The sequence below is a fragment of the Choloepus didactylus genome, chromosome 16 (genome assembly GCF_015220235.1).
Source record: "Choloepus didactylus isolate mChoDid1 chromosome 16, mChoDid1.pri, whole genome shotgun sequence".
Taxonomy (NCBI): Eukaryota; Metazoa; Chordata; class Mammalia; order Pilosa; family Megalonychidae; genus Choloepus; species Choloepus didactylus.
Genome location: NC_051322.1, coordinates 54,116,807 through 54,132,392, shown reverse-complemented (window position 1 = coordinate 54,132,392; position 15,586 = coordinate 54,116,807). Strand labels below are relative to the sequence as shown.

General features: G+C 35.9%; 1 protein-coding gene across 2 annotated transcripts in view; it reads right to left on the bottom strand.

Annotated features, from left to right (window-relative positions):
* Positions 1-15,586, bottom strand: part of SS18 (SS18 subunit of BAF chromatin remodeling complex) — a 114,623-nt gene that overhangs the window by 12,919 nt on the left and 86,118 nt on the right. For both annotated transcript variants that reach the window (XM_037805888.1, XM_037805889.1), the window contains 2 exons: positions 15,056-15,178; positions 10,944-11,077 (listed from right to left, as the gene is read on the bottom strand). In XM_037805888.1, the coding sequence (XP_037661816.1) occupies positions 10,944-11,077; positions 15,056-15,178 (257 nt within the window). The remainder of the gene's footprint in view (positions 1-10,943; positions 11,078-15,055; positions 15,179-15,586) is intronic.

Here is a 15,586-nt window from a genome sequence, read left to right as displayed (position 1 = left end):
CTCTGACCACAATGGAATACAATTAGAAGTCAATAACCATCAGAGACTTAGAAAATTCACAAATACCTGGAGGTTAAACAACACACTCCTAAACAATCAGTGGGTTAAAGAAGAAATAGCAAGAGAAATTGCTAAATATATAGAGATGAATGAAAATGAGAACACAACATACCAAAACCTATGGGATGCAGCAAAAGCAGTGCTAAGGGGGAAATTTATAGCACTAAACGCATATATTAAAAAGGAAGAAAGAGCCAAAATCAAAGAACTAATGGATCAACTGAAGAAGCTAGAAAATGAACAGCAAACCAATCCTAAACCAAGTACAAGAAAAGAAATAACAAGGATTAAAGCAGAAATAAATGACATAGAGAACAAAAAAACAATAGAGAGGATAAATATCACCAAAAGTTGGTTCTTTGAGAAGATCAACAAGATTGACAAGCCCCTAGCTAGACTGACAAAATCAAAAAGAGAGAAGACCCATATAAACAAAATAATGAATGAAAAAGGTGACATAACTGCAGATCCTGAAGAAATTAAAAAAATTATAAGAGGATATTATGAACAACTGTACGGCAATAAACTGGACAATGTAGAAGAAATGGACAATTTCCTGGAAACATATGAACAACCTAGACTGACCAGAGAAGAAACAGAAGACCTCAACCAACCCATCACAAGCAAAGAGATCCAATCAGTCATCAAAAATCTTCCCACAAATAAATGCCCAGGGCCAGATGGCTTCACAGGGGAATTCTACCAAACTTTCCAGAAAGAACTGACACCAATCTTACTCAAACTCTTTCAAAACATTGAAGAAAATGGAACACTACCTAACTCATTTTATGAAGCTAACATCAATCTAATACCAAAACCAGGCAAAGATGCTACAAAAAAGGAAAACTACCGGCCAATCTCCCTAATGAATATAGATGCAAAAATCCTCAACAAAATACTTGCAATTCGAATCCAAAGACACATTAAAAAAATCATACACCATGACCAAGTGGGGTTCATTCCAGGCATGCAAGGATGGTTCAACATAAGAAAAACAATCAATGTATTACAACACATTAAAAACTCGAACGGGAAAAATCAATTGATCATCTCAATAGATGCTGAAAAAGCATTTGACAAAATCCAACATCCGTTTTTGATAAAAACACTTCAAAAGGTAGGAATTGAAGGAAACTTCCTCAACATGATAAAGAGCATATATGAAAAACCCACAGCCAGCATAGTACTCAATGGTGAGAGACTGAAAGCCTTCCCTCTAAGATCAGGAACAAGACAAGGATGCCCGCTGTCACCACTGTTATTCAACATTGTGCTGGAAGTGCTAGCCAGGGCAATCCGGCAAGACAAAGAAATAAAAGGCATCCAAATTGGAAAAGAAGAAGTAAAACTGTCATTGTTTGCAGACGATATGATCTTATATCTAGAAAACCCTGAGAAATCGACGATACAGCTACTAGCGCTAATAAACAAATTTAGCAAAGTAGCGGGATACAAGATTAATGCACATAAGTCAGTAATGTTTCTATATGCTACAAATGAACAAACTGAAGAGACACTCAAGAAAAAGATACCATTTTCAATAGCAACTAAAAAAATCAAGTACCTAGTAATAACTTAACCAAAGATGTAAAAGACCTATACAAAGAAAACTACATAACTCTACTAAAAGAAATAGAAGGGGACCTTAAAAGATGGAAAAATATTCCATGTCCATGGATAGGAAGGCTAAATGTCATTAAGATGTCAATTCTACCCAAACTCATCTACAGATTCAATGCAATCCCAATCAAAATTCCAACAACCTACTTTGCAGACTTGGAAAAGCTAGTTATCAAATTTATTTGGAAAGGGAAGATGCCTCGAATTGCTAAAGACACTCTAAAAAAGAAAAACGAAGTGGGAGGACTTACACTCCCTGACTTTGAAGCTTATTATAAAGCCACAGTTGCCAAAACAGCATGGTACTAGCACAAAGATAGACATATAGATCAATGGAATCGAATTGAGAATTCAGAGATAGACCCTGAGATCTATGGCCGACTGATCTTTGATAAGGCCCCCAAAGTCACCGAACTGAGCCATAATGGTCTTTTCAACAAATGGGGCTGGGAGAGTTGGATATCCATATCCAAAAGAATGAAAGAGGACCCCTACCTCACCCCCTACACAAAAATTAACTCAAAATGGACCAAAGATCTCAATATAAAAGAAAGTACCATAAAACTCCTAGAAGATAATGTAGGAAAACATCTTCAAGACCTTGTATTAGGCGGCCACTTCCTAGACTTTACACCCAAAGCACAAGCAACAAAAGAGAAAATAGATAAATGGGAACTCCTCAAGCTTAGAAGTTTCTGCACCTCAAAGGAATTTCTCAAAAGGGTAAAGAGGCAGCCAACTCAATGGGAAAAAATTTTTGGAAACCATGTATCTGACAAAAGACTGATATCTTGCATATACAAAGAAATCCTACAACTCAATGACAATAGTACAGACAGCCCAATTATAAAATGGGCAAAAGATATGAAAAGACAGTTCTCTGAAGAGGAAATACAAATGGCCAAGAAACACATGAAAAAATGTTCAGCTTCACTAGCTATTAGAGAGATGCAAATTAAGACCACAATGAGATACCATCTAACACCGGTTAGAATGGCTGCCATTAAACAAACAGGAAACTACAAATGCTGGAGGGGATGTGGAGAAATTGGAACCCTTATTCACTGTTGGTGGGACTGTATAATGGTTCAACCACTCTGGAAGTCAGTCTGGCAGTTCCTTAGAAAACTAGATATAGAGTTACCATTCGATCCGGCGATTGCACTTCTCGGTATATACCCGGAAGATCGGAAAGCAGTGACACGAACAGATATCTGCACGCCAATGTTCATAGCAGCATTATTCACAATTGCCAAGAGATGGAAACAACCCAAATGTCCTTCAACAGATGAGTGGATAAATAAAATGTGGTATATACACACGATGGAATACTACGCGTCAGTAAGAAGGAACGATCTCGTGAAACATATGACAACATGGATGAACCTTGAAGACATAATGCTGAGTGAAATAAGCCAGGCACAAAAAGAGAAATATTATATGCTACCACTAATGTGAACTTTCAAAAATGTAAAACAAATGGTTTATAATGTAGAATGTAGGGGAACTAGCAGTAGAGAGTAATTAAGGAAGGGGGAACAATAATCCAAGAAGAACAGATAAGCTTTTTAACGTTCTGGGGATGCCCAGAAATGACTATGGTCTGTTAATTTCTGATGGATATAGTAGGAACAAGTTCACAGAAAGGTTGCTATATTATGTAACTTTCTTGGGGTAAAGTAGGAACATGTTGGAAGTTAAGCAGTTATCTTAGGTTAGTTGTCTTTTTCTTACTCCCTTGTTATGGTCTCTTTGAAATGTTCTTTTGTTGTATGTTTGTTTTCTTTTTAACTTTTTTTTTCATACAGTTGATTTAAAAAAGAAGGGAAAGTTAAAAAAAAAAAAAGAAGAAAGAAAAACAAGGAAAAAAAATGATGTAGTGCCCCCTTGAGGAGCCTGTGGAGAATGCAGGGGTATTCGCCTACCCCACCTCCATGGTTGCTAACATGACCACAGACATAGGGGACTGGTGGTTTGATGGGTTGAGCCCTCTACCATAAGTTTTACCCTTGGGAAGACGGTTGCTGCAAAGGAGAGGCTAGGCCTCCCTATATTTGTGCCTAAGAGTCTCCTCCTGAATACCTCTTTGTTGCTCAGATGTGGCCCTCTCTCTCTGGCTAAGCCAACTTGAAAGGTGAAATCACTGCCCTCCCCCCTACGTGGGATCAGACACCCAGGGGAGTGAATCTCCCTGGCAACGTGGAATATGACTCCCGGGGAGGAATGTAGACCCGGCATCGTGGGACGGAGAACATCTTCTTGACCAAAAGGGGGATGTGAAAGGAAATGAAATAAGCTTCAGTGGCAGAGAGATTCCAAAAGGAGCCGAGAGGTCACTCTGGTGGGCACTCTTACGCACACTTTAGACAACCCTTTTTAGGTTCTAAAGAATTGGGGTAGCTGGTGGTGGATACCTGAAACTATCAAACTACAACCCAGAACCCATGAATCTCGAAGACAGATGTATAAAAATGTAGCTTATGAGGGGTGACAATGGGATTGGGAAAGCCATAAGGACCACACTCCACTTTGTCTAGTTTATGGATGGATGAGTAGAAAAATAGGGGAAGGAAACAAACAGACAAAGGTACCCAGTGTTCTTTTTTACTTCAATTGCTCTTTTTCACTCTAATTATTATTCTTGTTATTTTTGTGTGTGTGCTAATGAAGGTGTCAGGGATTGATTTAGGTGATGAATGTACAACTATGTAATGGTACTGTAAACAATTGAAAGTACGATTTGTTTTGTATGACTGCGTGGTATGTGAATATATCTCAATAAAATGATTAAAAAAAAAAAAAAAACCATACTGAGATAGTACTTCATACCAAAATAAGATGATTATAATTAAAAAATGGAAAAATAGCAATTGTTGGTAAGGTTGTGGAAAAACTGAAACCCTCATACACTGCTAGTGGAAATGTAAGATGGTGTAGACACTGTGGAAAACAGTTTGGTGGTTCCCCAGTAAGTTAAAAATAGGACTATATGACCCAGAAATTCTACTCCTAGGTATATAACGCAAAAGAATTAAAAACAGATGTTCAAACAAAAACTTGTACACAATTGTTCATAGAAGCATTATTCAAAATAGGCAAAAGGTGGAAACAACCCAAATGTCCATGAACAGAGGAATGGATAAACAAAATGTGGTACATATTAATACAATGGAACAGTATCTGACCATTTAAGAAATGGAGTACTGATACATGTTACAACATGTATGAACCTTGAAAACATTAGGTTAAGTAGAAGAATCCAATCACAAAACACCACATTTTGTATGATTCCATTTATCCTAAATGTCCAAAATAGCCAAATGTAAAGAGATAGAAAATGGATTAGTTGTTGCATAGGGCCAAGTGTTTGGAGGGAAATGAGAACTGCTAATAGGAACATGGATTATTTTTGGGGGTGATGAAAACATTCTAAACTGAGATTGTGGTAATGGTTGCACAACTCTGAATATACTAAAAACCATTGCACTGTACATCTAAAATGATGTACTGTATAGTTCATGAATTATATCTTAACGAACCTGATAAATATACACACAAAAAAAATTAAAAGAGAGGAAAAGAAAAATAAAAAACAGACAAGACAAATAAAAAACAAGTATCAACATGACAGATTTAACCATACCAACAATTGCATTAAAGATAAATGTAAAAACATGCCAATTAAAAGGCAAAGATTGCCAGACTAGATAAAAAAGCAAGACCCAACTGTATGCTGCATACATGAAAAACTGTTTAAATATAAACAAAAATATGTTAAATTTACAGAATATATTTTGAACTAATTGAAAAGGAAAACAGCATACAAAAATTTGTGGGACACACTTAAAGCAGTACTTAGAGGGAAATTTATACCAATAAACACTTATATTAGAAAGGAAAGGTCTTAAATCAATGGGATTTCAGCTCCCTCCTTAAGAAACTGGAAAAATAACAAATAAAACCCAAAGAAAGCAGAACAGAAAAAATAAAAATCAGAGTAGAAATCAATGAAACAGAAAACAAAAGGGAAAAGCAATCTATAAAAACAAAAGCTGACTTTTTGAAAAGGTCAATAAAGTAGATAAAAATCTGCAGCCAGATTGATGAGGGAGGGGGGGAAGTCATAAATTACCAACATCAGGATTGAAAGAGATAATATCACTACAGAACCTAGAGATAGTAAGAGAATAATAAATAAATTATTCAACAGCATAGATGAAATAGACATATTCCTTGGAAAACACAAAGAAAAGTTTACTCAAAAAGAAATAGAAAATCTGAATACCTCTGTATCTAATAAAGAAATTAAATTTGTAATTAAAAACCTTCCCACAAAGAGAACTCCAGCCCCAGATGGCTTCACCAGTGAATTCTACCAAATTTTAGAAAGAATAGTCTACTAATGCCAGTTTTACATAAACCTTCCAGAAAACTGAAGGAAAAATTCTTTCCAACTCAATCTATGAGGTCAGTATTACCCCGATAATAAAACCAGACAAAGACATTACAAGAAACAAAACTATAGCTCAATATCAATCATGAATACAGATACAAAACTGTTAACAAAATTTTAGCAAATCAAATCCAAAAATATATAAAAAGGATATAAAAAGTAGAATTTATCCTAGATATACAAGCTTTCCCCCTAAAATCAGGAACAAGACAAAGATGTCCACTATCACCATTTCTATTTCACAGTGTATTAGAAGTTCTAGTCACTGTAATTGGAGGTAAAGAAGGAAAAATATAGAGGCATTCAGGTTGGAAAGTTATAGAGGCATTCAGATTGGAAAGGAAGAAATGACTGTCTTTATTTATAGACAAGATGATTGTCTATGTGGAAAATTCAATAAAACTTTCAGTTTTGATAAAAGATCAACATGAAAAATATATTTTATTTGTATATACTGGAACTAACAATCAAAAAACAAAGCATCAAAAAATATAAAATACTCAGGGATAAATCTGAAAAAAAAAACTGTGGAAGATTGCACACTGAAAATTACTTAGCACTGTTGAAAATTATTTTTTAAGGGACATATGCCTCATTCATAGGTTGAAAGACTCGGTAACATTATGTAAAGATGGCAATTCTCTCCAAATTGATCTCTAGTTTCAAGGCAATTTTAATAAAAAAAATATCCCGGAAGGATTTTATGTAGCTATTGACAAGCTAATTCTAAAATTCAAACAGAAATGCAAAGGACTGGAAGTGCCAAAATAACTTTGAAACGGTAAAACAAAGTTGGAGGACTAGTAAGACCTAATTTCAAGACTTGCTGTAAAACTACAGTAATCAAGACAGTGGGGTAATGGCATAAAGAAAGGCAAATAGATCAAAAGAACAGAATAGTGCCTGGAAATAGACCCACACATTTATGGACAACTGATTTCTGACAAAGACATAAAGACAATTCCATAGACATATAATATAGTCTTTTCAATAAGGGGGATATGGGGAAAAGTAGTTATCTTATTTAGGGAAAGAATTCAATTCATACCTCACACCATAAACAAAAATGAACTCAAAATGGATCACAGACCAAAATATAAAACCTAAAAATACGAAACTTTTAGAAGACACAGGAGAAAATTTTTATGACTTTGGATTAGGTAAGAGTTTCTTACACAATACCAAAAGCATGATCCATAAAAGAGAACAATGATGAACTGTACTTCATCAATATTAAAACTTCCTCTCTTCAAAAGACACTGTTAAGAAAATGAAAAGACAAGCCACAGAGAGAAGAAAAATATTTGCAAATCATGTGTCTGATAAGGAACTTGTATTCAGAACACTGATAAGGAACTTGTATTCAGAACACACAAAGACTTCTCAATACTCAATAAAAATAAGCAATCCAATTTAAAGATGAGCAAAAGATTTGAATAGATACTTCAGAAAACAAGATACATAGATGGCAAATAAGCACATTAAAAGATGTGTAACATCATTAGTCCTTAGGAGCATGCAAATTAAATCAAGAAGAGATAAAATTAAGCACTTATTAAAACACCTAATATTGAAAAGACTGACCATACAATTATTGGCAAGAATATGGGAGAACTTTAACTCTCACATACTAGGATGGGAATATAAAATGGTAAAACACTTTGAAAAAACAGTTTAGCAGTTTCTTAACAAGTTAAACATTCACCTTCCATATGATCCAGCATTTCCACTCCTAGGTATTTATTTAAGAAAAACAAAAGCATATGTCCATGCAGAGATTGTACACAAATGTTCATAGCATTTTATCTGTAAGAGCCCCAAACTGGAAACCCAACTGTCCACCTATTGATGAACGGATAAACAAATTGTGACATATCTATATGATGAAATACTACTCAGCAAAAGACAATTAACTTTTGATACACGCAACATGAATATCAAAATAACTAGGCTGAGTGAAAGAAGCCAGACAAAAACCATAACATACTACATGACTGCCTTCATACAAAATTCTAGAAAATGTAAATTAATCCATAGTGACAGAAAGCAGATCAGTGGTTGACCAAGGAAGGGATTTCAAAGGGGCACAAGGAAACTATCAGGCATGAGAGACACATGCATTATAATGATTTTGATACTGTATTCACATGTCAAAATCTATCAAATGGTACACTTTTAATACGTGCAGTTTATTGTGTGTTGATCACACCTCAATAAAGCTGTTTAAAAAGTATAAAAGAGAGGAAAAAAAAAGAGTGAGGCAATGGAGGGCATTGCTATTTTATATAGGTGGTCAAAGAAGACCTCCTTGATATGATACGGTGACTTTTAAAGAGATGTGAATAACATTAGTTTACTGGATTGAATAGTGCCTCCCCCCCACACCCCAATTCATTTCTACTCAGAACCTGTGAATGTGATCTCATTAAGATGCGGTCATAGTGGGTATTTCAGTAGGCCCTAAATCCAATATATGGTATCCTTATAAGAAGAGGGAAATTTGGACACAGATATACAGGGAAAATGCCATGTGACAATGGAGGCCGAGACTGGAGTGATGTGTCTACAAGCCAAGAACACCAAGGATTTCCAGCAACCGCCAGAGACTAGGAAGAGGTAAGGAACGATTCCCCTTAAAGCCTTCAAAGAAAGTATGGCCCTACCAACACTTTGATTTCGAACTTCTAGTCTTTAGAACTGTGAGAGAATGCATTTCTGTTGTTTTAAGCCATCCAGCACATGGTACATTTTGTTACAACTGTATTAGTTTCCAGTGGCAATGGTTCTGAGATCATGCACCCGGGGCTACAGACATACGGGCCACACCCATCAACCCCGGAATGCAAAGTAACATGGGTCCAAGGGACATGTGGGAGAAAGAGCCATGAAGCATTAAAATGCATGGTGGTGGGAAGAATTGGGAGAGAGAAACAAGGGAAGAGATGGGGTCCTGGCACTTACCTGTGTTGTCAGTACCTGCTTAAAGTAGGAATCATTAGTGAAAATTTTGTTGGTGCCACCCTTTGATGAACAATTTGTTTGACCCCAGACTGTTTTTTCTTACATTTCTTACCCCACCTCCCATTCCTGCCTTTCCCTTCCCAGCTCCCCATGATGGATCCCACCCTTTCCTAAAGCCATCCTGCCTTGATAAATATGTATGATCATTGAAACAAAAAAAATCTAAAGCTAAAACCTAATACAGCGAGGAAGCAAGCATTGCAGGTATTGGGCAAAGAGTTTCAGGCAGAAGAGAAAACAGCAAATACAGTCAGTTCTTACTATATGCAGTAGGTATGCTCTGTAAATCACTCCAAACACAGAATTAACAAACATTGAACCACTGTACTCTGAGAATGGTTCCTGCAAGCCTCTGGTTACATTTTCATCAACTGATTAATACATAACCTTGTTTTATGTGTGTTTCTGTTTAAAGACACTTTATTTAACATATATATTGCTGATTCATTAACAGTGAACTCATGGCCAACAGCACTATAACTCTTGCCTGAATAACAAAACTAATCTAACACACGATTTTTTCCATAAGGCACATCACAGCTTTCTTGTGGTTACGAACACTACAAAGGACTTCACCGTTATACCTGGGGGTCATTTAAACAGTGAAATCAGCAACAATTTTATCTACTTAGGAATCTTGCTCTTAAATACTGACTAGACAACACTTATTTTACTTGTACAATTTAGACAAAACCTTTGCCTGACCCCTTGTTTTTGTTCTAGTGGATTTAAAAAAAAAAATTAGTCATCTGTCCTTGCCCTGTCAAAGTCTCTTGTAGCTCCTTAATCTTTATCGCTTAATAGAAAGTGTCAGTACAAGGGAGTTGTAAGCTTAAGAGAAGGTAAATAAAAGAAGTGCTCATGCTTAAAATTCTAATGGGCACCGCGTATGAGTTGTTCCTCAAAGCAGACCATCTACCCTAACTTATATGTCAGGGACAGTTTCATTTTAAAAAGAACCTATCTCAGGTAGCTTAAGTGGGGAACAGATCAGATTACCCTGACTAGAAAGTCATTAGACAACACTGAAGCCAATCTAAAGGAATTGTGAACATAAATTATTTTAATTGTAATTCAGAGAATGTATGAGAGGATTCATAAAACAAAGATTGTGGCATAGATTATATGTCTGAGAAGTTTAATGATGAAAGGAAGGAACTTAAATGAGCATTAAGTTTAAGGGAATACAGTCATCTTAGGATGAGATACACCACTACATATTTGAAGGTAGAAGGAAAGATAACAGGGGAGAAAGAAAGATTAATGATCCTTAAGATAATAGATGAGAGTATAAAAGGAAGCAACAGAGACAAGTGGAAAATTTGAATTTAAAGAGACAGGATATCATGGATGTGAATGAAGTGTGATGGATTAAGTTGAAGTGAAGAGAGCTGAAAAGAGCATTAACACATCTTGGTAGGTCAAGGAAAAGACTTCAGCAATAAACATGAGGAGGATCAGTGAAATTAATGGCTTTAGAAGAGGGAATGATGTTTTGACTAGCTAAAAGAAATATGCCTGGAAATAAAGACAAAAAAGTAAAGAGTAAGAGAGAGCGAGAAAGAATGCTGGTGCTTAGAGACAAAATGTCTTTTACATGTTAGTAACTATGATAGGCTTTGCTAGCATTCTATGAAAGAGACTTTAAAGTAATATACTTTTGTGTTAACTCATGTGCCATGAACAGGGTAAAATAGCCCTTAAATGAAAAAAATATTTAACCTGATCAGGAGTGACCAAACAATGAGGCAATCACACAGCTGGCAAGAAAAAAAAAAACCCAACTTACCTGGTCGTATCCATAAGGCCTCTGCTGGGGTGGCTGTGGTGGTCCAGGCTGGGTTGGTCTATATCCCCCATACTGCTGGCCTTGTCCCTGGGGGTAGTTGGGATACTGAGGACCTGGACCACCCTGCGAAGGACCTGCAAAATAATTAAAACAAACAAAAGCCCAGATAAAAATATAACAAGTCCCTAGAACTCTAGAAAGGGTTCAGAACTAAATGTTAATATATTTTTATGTTTAAATTTAAAAGGATAGTTTAGTACCTTGTTTTCTCAAATGCTTTCTGAACTAAATTTCAATGGTTCTATGAAAAACGAAAATGTTGTAATACTACTACCATGTACTGAATGCTTTGATTCACAGTAACTATTGTGGTATCCCCAGCCATTAAAAAATTTATGTCAAAATGGATGAGACTCAAGAATTAGAAAGTAGGATAATTCCATGATAATAAGAAGAATCATCTATATAGCTCTAAAGAAGAGTTAACCAGTATAATAAAGAGGCAAAAGAAAAAGCAGGAAGCAGATTCAAATGAAAATACTGAAATAATTTCTGAATAAAGCTTGGGAATTAGTGATATTTACAGACATATGACTATATTTACATTTGCAATCACCAAAAGAATCACATAGCTATGCTCTGCACTGAAAAATTATAACATTTTAAAACAGAAACTAAAGAAGACTTAAAAAGTCACAGGTTACATGTAAAAAGATTTGATTCAGAAGTTATACCCTGAGTACCAATGACTTTAATACTTTACCCATAAAAATGAATGATTTCTCTTGAAAAAGAGATATCTGTGCATTATGTAACCAAACATGGAACCCAGCTGCCATTTCAGTACAAGCCAAGATTGGAAAAGGAGTTAAGCAGAAAGGATTTGTGGAAAGTCCTATTGTCTGATGGCTTTGACCCCTGCGTGCTTCATGCAAAGCCAACAGAATTTTTGCAAGATCTTTATAGACGGAGCCATTGCCAGTCTGGACTGAAGGAGACAGACAAGGAACAAACTGAAGGAAAAATTTCTTCAAAGACAGAGCCATGGAAGTTGAGGTCTGGAGTTAAGAGGCCTTGGGCTGGGAGAGTGGAGCAGCCCACATGCATGGAAAGGGTGAGTTTGCCCCAGAGGTCGAGGGTGGGCATTCCACCCCAATGCTCTGGAAGAGTTTTGCCACCCGAGGTCCCAAAGAGGGGGGAGCACATTCCCAGGGAATTGGGGAGAGCCTGGCTGCCACCACACTGTTCTGAAGGGGTTGAGCGTGTGCCCCAGAGATGGAAGGGAATCCGGGAGCTGCCCCGATGTTTGAGGAGGGTGGGGCCGAGAAGGTGGTCTCCCCAATGTGTGGATATGTTGGCGCACTCACCCAAGTGTTTGGAGAGGAAAGGGCTGCCACAAAGGCCCTTAGAAAGGGTTAGACTCCCACCCTCTCAAGCCCCAAGGATGCAACATTGTTCTGTAAATGACTCTCAGACTTTGAAATCTAATGGAGCTTGTCCTGCAGGTTTTAGGAACTGTTTTGGTCCTGTTAACCCTGTTTTCCTTAGTCTTTCTTCTTATGTCAATGGGAATGTTTATCCTATGAATGTCCCTCCTTTGTATATTGGAAGCATATAACTTGTTCTAAGTCCACAGATCCAAAGCTAAAGGAGAATTATGCCTTAGGACCCACCATACCTGTAATTGATTTTGATAGGATCTTGTACTTAACTTTTGTTACTGAAATGATGTAAGTTTCTGTGATATTGTTGTGGGATGAAATGTATTTTGTATATGGAAAGATAATGTCATTTTGGGGTCCAGGGGGTGGAATGTGCCAGTTTGAATGTCCCAAACGCCATTACCTTTGATGTAATCTTGTATGGGCAGAGGTTATCAGGGTTGATCAGATTGTAATTCTTTGAGTGCTTGTATGGAATGTGCCCCACCCAGCTGTGGGTGATGACTCTGATTGGATAATTTCCATGGAGGTGTTGCTCCACCCATCCAGGGTGGGTTTAAGTTGATCAGTGGAGCCATATAAATTAGCTGACTCAAAGAGAAGGAACTCAGTGCAGCTGTGAGTGACGTTTTGAAGAGGAGCAAGCTTGCTAGAGAGGAACGTCCTGGGAGAAAGCCATTTTGAAACCAGAACTTTGGAGCAGACGCCAGCCATGTGCCTTCCCAGCTAACAGAGGTTTTCTGGACACCATTGGCCATCCTCCAGTGAAGGTACCCAATTACTGATGTGATACCTTGGACACTTTATGGCCTTAAGACTGTAACTGTATAGCAAAATAAACCCCCTTTTTATAAAAGCCAATCCATCTCTGGTGTTTTGCATTCTGCAGCATTAGCAAACTACAACAAAAACATACTTTTTTTCCTCCTGTAGTTCTGAATTAATAGCTCTAAAGAGAAGTTCCACAAAATTTGGAACAATCATTGTATTTCTAGAATTAGAAACTAAAAGTGTCTTTCAAATTACTGTCTTTAAAATGATAATATTCATTTTAATAAGATATAATATATCCTTAAATAAAAGAAAAATAAATCTTATATTTTCTACAATTTAAAAAAAAATGATTTCAAATTCCAGAAATGGCAAGGGATTTGTTTTACACACTACTCTATTGTCTATTATAAAGAATGCTTTTTAAAGCATAAGCTGGAAAGCTTTAACACTTAAATGCTTTCAACCACAGCCATTTAAAATCTGTCATAAAAACACTGACCCCAGAGGAAAATGTCAAAAGAGAATAATATATTTTCAACCTTAAATAAATTCAACCAGTCTAATTTTAATAATTACTCTAAATTTTCTATTAGCAAAAAGCTTGACAACTGAAGCCTACGGAGAAGTGAAATGGGAACCTCTCCTTTAGGATTCCTGATTTTTTAAAAAACAGAATTCAACTAATTAAACCAAAAATATTAAAAATATTAAATTTTCTTTTACTCTTTTCCCACTCAAAATAATATTTCTCTTAAATCAACGAATTTATCTGATATTTGTTTTCATGCAAATGTAATAAAACCAGAACATTCTATTTATTCAAACTACAAATACTAAACAGTCATGAAAAAGAAATGCCATTTGGGAATAATAAAAAAGTCCTGCGAAAACAATAAATACATGAAATATTTCTAAAGCCATATCTAGAATCAGGGAAGAAGAACTAATCATTTTTAGGAAACTAACTCCAATACCTGACTGAATTTCAAGGCATATGTTGAGGGGGCAAGAGAATTTCAGTTTGATACTGGTTCTTAGATTTGCTATCATAGGTAGACAGAGGTGCCCACAGTAATAGCAGAGCTTAAATCAATGAACAAAGCTAATAAGACATTATTGATGAAAGACCATGTAAATAAACAAGAAATGATGTCAGTATTACTAAGTAGCTACTTTTCTATCATTAGAACCATATTTTCCTGGATCTAAAGTGGATATAGTAGCTTGAAATTTGACACTGAGATACTTTCATTTTCATGTCCTCATCATTCCCCACTTGTAATGAATTTAAAATTATTTTAAAGTAAACTCAGAAGTCCAGTAGATATTACAAGAGTATATAATATGAAAATTCAGTTATACTTCCTCTAACGTCTGTAAGATACATAACTCTGCAATAAATATACCCCAGCAGATGTGAATACTACAATTTATTCAGAGTGACAAAAACATTTTCTTTATACTTTCTGAATGGATCTCTTCATTTGTACTCTAAAAATCAATGTTATTTTTCATATCAACAGTCATTAGTTTTAAAAAAAATTTGCTAAGCAGACTATGTAGATATGGTCAATAATTACCCAAATCACCAGTTTTCAAAGTACATACAAAGCTACTGGTTGGTCATGAAGGCCAGAAAAGTTTGAGAATTCATTCCTCTTGTCTTTTAAATGACTACATACCTTACCTTTGGTCAATGAAACATCTCTAGTTTATGGTTCTTTTTAAATGGATTACTAGTTTATCTAAAAGCAACTTTTTAAATAAACACTTTTACTGACAGCTAAAACTGTGAATTTTCTAAAGAATAATTCTTAGAAAAAAAATCTACTTCCATATTTCAAAACAATAATTACATTTCTTTGTGACAAAAACAATTAGCAGGAAGCTACTTACCATAGCCCTGCTGCTGTCCTGGATAACCCTGCTGTCCTGGGTACTGCTGTTGCTGGGGTGGATATCCCTGCTGTGGCGGTGGTCCTTGGTAAGCATCTTGCTGTTGGCCATATTGTGAATTTCCTACAGGGTAATTGGAGAAGAGGAAAATAAAAAAACTGAGAGGTTTGCTTAATTAACTTTTTCTCTAAGTTGCATAGCCAACAACACAAGAACAAAATGAAAGGCCATATTGATTTTTAAAAGTTAACAAAACAAAGAAAAAACTCAAACCAAACAGAAGGATTTCGGCCAAACAAACTGCAGTTAAAGCCAATTTTGCAAGGTTGAACTGCAGCATTTTCAGCGTCTCTGCCATACGAGCATTACATTTACTGGAACATCACAGTCATAAGATCATGACTATGCTAAATAAAATAAAAAAGACAAAATTAAAGACAGCTACAAGAGCACACACTAGCTACAAAAGATCAGCAAGCTGTTTCCTAAAGGCACTATACTTATATGTAAAATCATATATATGTAAATACA